Here is a 9,888-nt window from a genome sequence, read left to right as displayed (position 1 = left end):
GGAGAGGGTGGTGAGGCACTGGAACAGGTTGCCCAGAGAAGCTGTGGATGCCCCATCCCTGGAAGTGTTCAAGGCCAGGCTGGATGAGGCTTTGAGCAACCTGGTCTAGTGGAAGGTGTCCCTGCCCATGGCAGAGGGGTTGGAACTAGGTGGTCTTTAAGGTCCCTTCCAACCCAAACCATTCTGTGATTCTGTGATTACCTTGGTGCTTCAAAGGTCTCGAGCTCCAAAATGACAGCACTGGTGCTAGCAGGGAGGGAAATAAAAGCAGGATCCTTGGGAGGGAGCGGGAGATGTACCTGTGGTTTCATCCTGGGGTTCCAGCGGATGTAGTAGCCGACCCACAGCTCGAGGTGGCGCATGCTGGCCACGGGATACAGGACGTGGTTGTTGTAGCTCACGTACAAAGGGTTAGTGAAGTCCTCCAGTTGGCTGTTGACGTAAGACCAAAGCGACACAGTCTTTTTTGGCAGGCTCTGCACGGGAAGGGGGAGGAGGAGGCTTTATTTCCCACACGGATCCCAGCATTTATCTACCACGCGTGTCTAAGAGCGTACACACAGGCCTGGCCCTACGCAGAGCTGGTGCCTTCCGTAGCTTAAACCACCCCAAAGCCCCTCTGTTCTGCTGCGGTTACTGTCACGGAAGCAGATGGGTGCAGGCAGGCCCACACACCCCCTGGCACGGGAACGTCCCCTCTTCCCCACCCAGCTGCCACCAGGAGTGGCCGCTGGCGCAGCCAGGGGACACCGGAGCGAACCCTCCGTCCTCTGCTTCGCCTTCACCTCTGAAGCGCTCTGGGGGGCTGGCTGGAGCGGCGTCCTGCTCAAGCCAACCTCGGCCCGGCCACAGGACCTAGGGACATGTCCTTCCCAGCAGCCACAGACCCATCCTCTCCCAGAAAAACGCCAGCACAGCAGGAACAGAGTAACCTGTGCGTGCAGAATGACGGACCGCCTAGGTAACATCAACCTAACGGCACCGCTGCAGGGCACAAGGAGGGGAAAAAGGTACCAGTTGCCACGGAGAAAGTGACATTAAACAGGAGTCGGAAGAAAAACTGCACTTCCAACTGCTCGGGGTGCACCAGGAACTATTCAGCCGCCAGCCAGCAGCTGGAGGCCATGCGGAAAGCAGTGGGAGCATCCAGAGGGACAGGGTGTTGCTCCGCGCTGTAAAGCCTCCAACAGATGGCACTTGGCTCCGTGTCCCAGCCGTCGGGAGGAGGGCTCGGTGTGACTGACCTGCACCTGCCACAGTCCTGGAGTGCTGAAGCACCTTCTCCAGCAGCCCCTGAAGGCCCCACAGCACCCTGCCCTCGCCCTGGGGGACGCCCCCTCACCTCCTTCCCTCTCTGCTGCTCGCTGCTGCACAGGAACGTCCCAAACAAGCAGCTGTAGAGGTGATCCAGGATGGTGATCAGGAAGTACTCGTTGAACTCAAAGGCTGTAGGAAACTTCAGACAGAACCAGAAAGTTAGGCTGGGATTTTAGAACAGGAATCGCAAATAAGCTTTCTCCCGTTTTGAGGGCTTGGTAAGGACTTGGCTTCTCTCGAAAACAGGAATTCACCCTGTTCCCTGCCTGGCTAGATACGCAGGATCATATTTTCTCCTTCCAGGAGCAAGAATTTCTCTCTCGGAAAGCTTCTTGACATGTGCAGAGAGGAATTTTGAGCAAAAGCCAGAGGTCCGAAGGGCCTGACTGCCGCGTTTGTACGCGCTCGGCGCTGCTTCGAGGGGAAGCTTGCTGGGCTCTGCCTGTCCCTAACGACAGGCCACGCAACGAGGCTGCAAGCAAAGGGCTGAAGCGCACGTGAAGCTGCGTAACAAGAAATGGAAACTTCCCAGGGCCAAATGGAAGTAACGGGTGTGCGCAACACCGTGCTTTCTGCGGGAAGAGCAGGGACATCAGGCAGCACAGGTCAGCGGGAGGAACAGGAGGACAGGCAGCCGCCGTGCTTGCTGTGGTGTTCCGCGCCGAAACAACCCGACCCAGGACAGGGAGAACTGAAGCTCTGCAGAGGGTCAGTCAGGATACACACGGTGAACGGCGGAGACATGCTGGGGGGATGGAGGAGGGAGCGGGAGGCCTCCCTCACCAACCACTCTGCTCTTCCCAGGCTGCAATGTCCTGGTCACTGGCTACAGGTCAGGGTGCCTACTTCTGGGAACAATCCAAGGGCAGCATGATGAAAGCGACTTTTGGTGATGGCAAAGCCTCGCTCTTTCTCTGCTTGGATATGGTACAGCTTCCTATACTCCCTACAGGAAAGCTGGGGGGGACTTTTTACAAGGGCCTGTAGTGACAGGACAGGGGGTAATGGGTTTAAATTGAAAGTGGGGAGGTTTAGATTAGATATCAGGAAGAAATTCTTCCCGGAGAGGGTGGTGAAGCACTGGAACAGGTTGCCCAGAGAAGCTGTGGATGCCCCATCCCTGGAAGTGTTCAAGGCCAGGCTGGATGAGGCGTGGAGCAACCTGGTCTAGTGGAAGGTGTCCCTGCCCATGGCAGGGGGGTTGGAACTGGATGCTTTAAGGTCCCTTCTAATCTAAACCATCCTGTGATTCTATAGTGGCATCCTTTCCCATTTCACCTGTTTCAGTCCATGACCAGCCTAATTTTTTCAAAGAACTGCGTGACCACAGCTGACGTTTGCTTAAAACGCAGCAGAAAGATCACAACAAACACGAAAAATATTCCAAGTCCCACATACCTGGGGAAAACCCTCCCAGCCACAGGGAATCCCTCTGTGCCTCTGCCACACCTGGTCTGAAGGGAGGACCTCAGCTCCCGGCTCTGTGCATCAAGCATGAGCCAGGAGCAGTATGTTTGCCGTAAGAAGCTGTTAAAAGGGAGAAAACCCCTGTCTTCCCTGCGTGTGTGCTTACGGGGTCAGCTTGAGCAGAGGCAGGAGGGATCTGTACGCACCCATCACGCTGGAGATTTACATCAGCAGCTCAAGTCAGCTGTGCTTCTGAAGGCACAGGGTGCTCGCGAGGATGGCTGGGGTGTCTGCTCCTGCCCGTGATAAATGTGAGGTGGCTGGCCCCTGCTGCAGGGGACAAAATGCTTCTCACGGGCTCACGTTTATTATAGCACGTATGTCAGCAGCACCCACTAACCTGACACAAGCCGACATCGTGGCCTTCTGTGCGCTTGTGCGTTCAGGCTCTTTGCTAAACAGACTCCCAAAAACTTGTTGCTACAGTCAAGAAAAAGAGCAGAAGCCCCGGAAGGAAGGAAGCCTGTGCAGGTCAGGAAATTACTCTGCTGGCCAGACACTGCACCCCGTCCCGGGACGGTGGCTTTGCGGACGCGTGTGCCACCCAGCGATTTACCTGTCTTGTCATTTGCCAGACACAGTCGATGAACTGGAGGAAGACAGGAGAGCGATCCGCGTCTGCGTGGTTCTTATCCCCATGGCCAACCCTCTGAAACAGAGCAGGACAAAGAATGAGTCGCACGGGGCTTCTGGGGTCTCCTCTCAGTCACTCCAGCCTCTACCAAGAGCTTAAGGAAGGTTCAAGCGACTCCTGTGTTTCCTTTGTCCGTGTCAGTGGGCACAGGAGTGAAGGACAGCTACTCCCTTTGTCTTTGAAGTGAAATTTCTTTATGGGGATATTTCCATGCTAAATTAAACAAGAGTTGTTTGAGCAGAGGCTCCAGATGCTGTGCTGGCACTGGTTTCAGTTAATAGCTCAAGTTCAGAGGGAAAAGAAATGAGAATGCTTTTTGCTTCAGCTGCAGCTGTCGTCCTGGCTACTTCAGCAGTACGGCCTGCTAGCTCCGAACACCACCTACAGGCACGGCGCGTGGCAATACCCGTCACACAACACCTCGCGGCTTCCAAGCGCTGTACAAACACCAACCCAGCCCGTCTCCGGCCACCTCCGGAGAGGCGGTGATGGAAGTATCCCCAGAAGTAGGCCTCCAACCCTGACCGTGCTGTGTGGCCTCGGACAAGACACGTGAGGCCTGATTCCTTACAACTAGTAGAGTTATAACAGTCATAGGTACAGCAGTTACTGGCTATATATTACCCAGAAGCACCACACAAAGAACACGAACATGTAAGCAACAGAGATCCCTAACTCTTCTGCAGTGCTGTTCCCCCTCACCAAAGGAAATCAGTGTCATTATCTCCTTTGTATAGACAGGGAAGGTAAAATCCTCAGAGTTCAAACACCAGATAACAGTTTTGCTGCAGCAGAACCTCAGTTGCTTCGTGCCTCAGTTTCCTCACCTTCCTCGGAGCACATGACTATGCAACCCACCACTGCATGTGCTGCAAACAGACCTTGTTCCAGCCAAAATTCAGTGACAAGAGAACAGCTACAAGCAATAGGAACCCAGAATCATGGAATGGTTTGGGTTGGAAGGGACCATGAAGACCATCTAGTTCCAACCCCCCTGCCATGGGCAGGGACACCTTCCACTAGACCAGGTTGCTCAAAGCCTCATCCAGCCTGGCCTTGAACACTTCCAGGGATGGGGCATCCACAGCTTCTCTGGGCAACCTGTTCCAGTGCCTCACCACCCTCTCTGTGAAGAACTTCTTCCTGATATCTAATTGAGAGACTGAAAGGCTGTCAGTTCCCATCAGTGCAAAACTTGCTCCACAAGCTGCCTCTCTGCCAAATCCAGGGACACAACCACGAGCTACTCCTGATCCAGTCTCAAACTGATGATCTTTCACCTAAACTATTAAAAGCCTCCCCAAAAATAAAATGCGCCTGAAGGTCATAACCAAATTCCCCAGCCTCTTCAATACCAAGGCATTTGTTTGATGACGATGTCCAAGCAGTCTCAGCAAACGGTCTGAACGTGAAAGGAGGACCAAAACCACGCTGGTGGTCTCTGCCAACTCCCAGCAGGAACGCCTACCCTGAATCCAAGGCACACCCTTAGTTTAAGCCTGAGCATGGGAGCACGACACATCAGTCAGGCACCTGAGAGTTAATACCACCTGCTCCTCCTATCCAACCAAAACTGTCTCCAGGGAGACTGACATGACTGGAATTGTAGGTAGGAAACAGTAGCAGGAAAGGAGAAACCCCTCTGAAATCCTTCAAAGCAGAGAACAACTTCCAGCTCAGTGCCTTCCAAGGGCTGGGGACTCACCAGCTGAAATCTGTGGCCGAAGCTCAGCCACTCCTTCTCCACTAGCACTTCAAAGCCCCGGATGGTTCGGTAGTAGCCATCCAACATGAGCAGAGAGAGAGAGGTGAGCTGGGCTGTCCGGTCCCAGCCATCGCTGCAGTGCACGACCACGGACGTCTTCCCCGACTCCACTTTGTCAGCAATCCGAAGGGCTCCAGCCAGAATGAGCTGGGACAAGGAGAATAAGGCAACAATTACAAAATCTCTTGGAACAGAAACTACAAATGAAAAATGGCCAGTGACAACACAGGACAAACCAAGGGCTCCCACTGGCTCAAGGAGAATGGTAAATCAGTTCCAACTACTTTGGAACTAGGACAGCAATTGGTGGACACATTTTTTTGTTCCAGCAAGATGACAACACATCTGAACTGTAGCACAGGCACAGCACTAGAGGAGCCCCTGCACTAAGCTCGGTCCTTGGACAGAGCAGGATTTAAGCACAGGAACATTCTGTGCCTGAACACCAACACGAAACAGCTGCCCCTTCCTGCGTGAGCGGGCAGGCAACGTAGGCTGCACGGTTTTAGTAAAGAAGGAGCTGATTCTGAAACCTAGCGTTTGTAGAAGCCGAAGCATTTTGCCCCATTCATTCAGATTCTGCGTGGATTCCCAAAGGCTGATGGGACGTGAACTCCCCACATTTCCTGGGTCGGACCAGGCAGTAACACCAGATGCCGAGGATGCCCGAGTCAAGAGCTGAGGAACCCTGGGACTCCGGGACTCCAGCCAGGGGTCTGCACTAACACTTTACCGAGGAACACGCTTCACTTCCAAAACAACATCTTTCAGTATTTCAACCTCCTCTCTTGTCCCTTTTCCCATCTCCTCAAAATTGCCCATCCCAAGAAACTGGGCTTTTAGTTGTATTTAAATCAAAACTAAATTACAGGTCGTTACACGTCTCATGATCTGAAGATCCAGCGCTGGAGTTAGCTCTGGATACGCTTCCCAGTGAACAGACTCCCCAGCCGATCCGGTGGACGCAGACGTGCATACCTTGATATGCTCCAGCCAGTGAGTTGACTCTAAATTAGACAGCCAGTGAGTCTCTTCGATATTGGGATACACGATTTCTTTCAGTTTCCTCAGCGATTCTCGCATAACATGAATATTGTGAATGTCCAGGAACACCAGTTCTGCATTCTGATAGGCATCCTCACTCTCATAGCCCCCTCCTTTAGCCTGAAGCACAAAATCCACATAAAAATCGTTAAACAAAACCATATTTTATATTTTAACCCAACTGTTTGTCCTGAGCAAGTATCAGCTGCCACAATACCACAGTGATTGTGCCATCTACAACAGGCAGAAATCACCGGATTGATCTTGCAACAACTGGGAACAAACACACAGACGCACACATTTTGGGTCTCTTTCCTTCAGCAGTAATGAATGCTGTAATTTGTACCAAAGAATATCACATTACAAGCCGCCTTTTTCTCTGTAATTATCATTTATCCCCATTCAAGCTGCTAGCTCATTAGATTCACTGTTCTGCCATTTACAAAGTTACCATACTATTATAGAGGAGTATATCCCACGCACTAATTGCCTTTCCTAAGGAGTGGGAAAGACAGATTTCAAAAACAAAGGAAAAAAAAAATCAGCTTTAGTGCAACAAGGCGGTTTTACCATTAAAACAGGTCTTAAGAGTGATGGAATGAGACTCAGCAGCAGGAAGGGCACAGCAACATTCCCAAACATTAAAGATCTCCAGCTTGCATTCTGAAGTTCAAGAGCATGATGCCCCATTTCCGGAAGTGCCAAGTAACCTCTGCACCCATGAGGGTTGACAGGTCCCGGTGCCGACAGAGGAAGCAGTCCTTCAAGTGAGAAACTGTGATACACGAGATCCAGGGTGCTGGAGTTTGACCTCAGTGCGCACTTCGGTTTCCCACCCGCCCCTTCCATCTCATTTCCCATTGTAGACTAATCCAAATGAACCGTTAGTCACGCCGACACCTTACACCGGGGCAGGTGTAAGTCTGTCTAGAGAAGCAATCATAGAATCACAGAATGGTTTGGGTTGGAAGGGACCTTAAAGATCATCTAGTTCCAACCCCCCTGCCATGGGCAGGGACACCTTCCACTAGACCAGGTTGCTCAAAGCCTCATCCAGTCTGACCTTGAACACTTCCAGGGAGGGGGCATCCACAGCTTCTCTGGGCAACCTGGTCCAGTGCCTCACCACCCTCTCCATGAAGAACTTCTGCCTGATATCTAATCTAAACCTCCCCACTTTCAATTTAAACCCATTCCCCCTTGTCCTGTCACTACAGGCCCTTGTAAAAAGTCCCCCCCCCAGCTTCCCTGTAGCCCCTTCAGGTACTGGAAGGTGCTATAAGGTCTCCCCGGAGCCTTCTCTTCTCCAGGCTGAACAAGCCCAACTCTCTCAGCCTTTCATCATAGCAGAGGTACTCCAGCCCTCTGAGCATCTTCGTGGCCTCCTCTGGACTCGCTCCAACCAGTCTATATCCTTCTGATATTGAGGGCTCCACAGCTGGACGCAGCTCTCCAGGTGGGGTCTCACCAGAGCAGAGTAGAGGGGCAGAATCCCCTCCCTCGACCTGCTGGCCACACTTCTGATATTATTCGCTTCATGGTGGAAAACCCTTTGTGATCCTCAGGAATAATTTGAAAAGGTGGTGGGAGCTGTGCTCCAAATGATTACATTCCCAGCTTTATACAGAGGAAACAGCACCTGACCTTATTGGCTACAGCATTCACGCTAGGCCTCGCATCAAATATGAAGATTTTATGGGACTGAGCATTAGAGTCCATGATGGCTTGAAGGTACTTCTCATCTTCCTTGCTTCGTTTGCCACCCACTCCCACCATCGGCTGGCTACAGCGAGTGATCGTTGCTTGACTTTCTGGGTGAATCCACGACAATACCTTCAGAAGCAAATGAGAAAGAAAGGAAGAATAAACGCGTCCCTTAAACCAGTGACGTGTTTTACCTCTACAGGCTGGCTCTGGGATCCTGCCCCGTATTTATTAGCTGGTCCCAAAAGGCTGGATTCTAATAAATCGTGAGAAATAACTGCTCCGTCCTTACCTCTCCATTCTGGTGGCATTCCCGAGGTTTGAACAAACTGACTGAGAGCTTTAAGTCTGACTTTTAAATACAGACTGTTTTCTCTCTGTCGTGTGAGTCACAAACATGTTTTCTTGCTCTGCAATCATGAGGCTATGTCTTACCCTACGTAAAAGTTAAGCACTTTGGGAACAGATTTAGTCTTTTATATGCCTGAGAAGTAAACCACTATGTTTTCTGTTACTGCTAAAATAATAATCATAACGACGTGTTTTGTCTTCATTTCATGTAATTAACATTTTCATCAAGAGTATCACTAAGTGTTCCTCTATCCTGAAAGCCAGAGCAGGCCAGACAATTGTAAACAACCAAATAGGGCTGCTTCGTGTTTCCCAGGGACTGAACTGAGAGTCGGTCTGGGTTGTGCTAAGTTATCTTATCTTCTCATTTTGGTTTAGTCTACATCTCTCTCGCAACAGTAGTTTCAGCAGATAACGTTGCTTTCTAACTCCTCAAACATGGTGCTGTCGCTTTTATTACCCACTGACCATTTATTTGCTCCCTGGAATCCATTCAGCCTGATCCTGGTATTATTTATGGCCCAAAGGTATGTAACAACACCACATCAAAGCAGCTTCTTTTGTCACACTCACTGGTATGCGTCCTCTTGATCTGAAAGATGCGACTCTCTTTAATTCCTCATCAGGAATGTTTACAGGCACGGCCAGAATGGCAGGGTACGTATCACACAGCTCATAGCGCTCATTAATCTTGGTCAACCTCCAGCTTTCATTGGGAATTCCCTAACGAGGAAACAACAGCAGGTTAGCAAATGAGTCGCTCCGAGACCTTGGCACCGTCAAATCCCCAGACCTGAAATTCAAGGCAACTTTGGTGTGTGAAGGACACTTAGGGCTGGAGCCTGGGACCGCGCTACCCCGGTAACTCCCAGAGAGGCAGGCATTTTGCTCAGGTCGCTAAAGAACGGGAAAAGCAGAGACTGCAGGCAGGCTCACCAACGGCAAAGGAACCGCGGAGGCTGCGGATGTGGCAGTACGGGGGACCCTCCTGTGAGCCTCTTTCACGTGCCTCCTGGGCTCATCACCGTGCCTACCAGAGAGCCAGGAGCAGGGCCAAATGGGTGACCAACACTCAGCACTGAGCTCAAATGCGGTGGGTGGGAACTGGGGTTGGAAAGCAGAGTTACCAGACAGGATGGAGGGAAGACAGAAGGGAGAACAGGCAGTAAAACACCTCTAAAATGTCAATCTGTTTTGGGACGAGTGTTTGTGGCACAACTGTGCGATCCCCTGAGAACACCAGAAACCTAATCACGGTGTGTCTCTGGCTGCGTGACCGTCTGTGACCTGGACAGTGAGGTGTAACTCCCACATTCCTCTCAGACCAAGCCCTCTGGCTGTACCAGCCTGGCCTGGGGAAGCAGGGAATCCACGCACACCCGTCTCTGAGCTCAGCATGCCCTGACAGGGAAGCAACTCAACAGCTTCCCAGGCGATAACCTGCAGGGAACACCCGAAGCACGACGGGGACGATCCTGACAACCTGCAGACTTAGCTTGGCCGGTGCTGGGAGTTAAGGGGTCAAAACGGTGTGGTTGCTGCTGTGGGCCTGCAAGGAAAGAATTAAACAGCAACACGCTGCAGCAGGGCTGAGCACCGACACAAA

At 51.6% G+C, this 9,888-nt stretch overlaps 1 protein-coding gene across 1 annotated transcript in view; it reads right to left on the bottom strand.

The window, feature by feature from the left end:
* The window catches only part of MTMR2 (myotubularin related protein 2), a gene marked incomplete at its 5' end in the record, with an annotated part of 10,306 nt that extends 1,301 nt beyond the window's left edge, over positions 1 to 9,005 (bottom strand). The window contains 8 exons of the mRNA XM_010161428.1: positions 300 to 461; positions 1,279 to 1,293; positions 1,343 to 1,456; positions 3,341 to 3,433; positions 5,124 to 5,330; positions 6,162 to 6,347; positions 7,872 to 8,060; positions 8,856 to 9,005. Coding sequence (XP_010159730.1) covers positions 300 to 461; positions 1,279 to 1,293; positions 1,343 to 1,456; positions 3,341 to 3,433; positions 5,124 to 5,330; positions 6,162 to 6,347; positions 7,872 to 8,060; positions 8,856 to 9,005 — 1,116 coding nt within the window. The remainder of the gene's footprint in view (positions 1 to 299; positions 462 to 1,278; positions 1,294 to 1,342; positions 1,457 to 3,340; positions 3,434 to 5,123; positions 5,331 to 6,161; positions 6,348 to 7,871; positions 8,061 to 8,855) is intronic.
* Between the last annotated feature and the right edge of the window lie 883 nt (positions 9,006 to 9,888).

Source organism: Eurypyga helias, unplaced genomic scaffold (assembly GCF_000690775.1).
Source record: "Eurypyga helias isolate BGI_N326 unplaced genomic scaffold, ASM69077v1 scaffold3821, whole genome shotgun sequence".
Classification (NCBI taxonomy): domain Eukaryota; kingdom Metazoa; phylum Chordata; class Aves; order Eurypygiformes; family Eurypygidae; genus Eurypyga; species Eurypyga helias.
The sequence above is the reverse complement of the archived record's forward strand: the minus strand, read 5'-3'. Positions and strand labels throughout refer to the sequence as shown.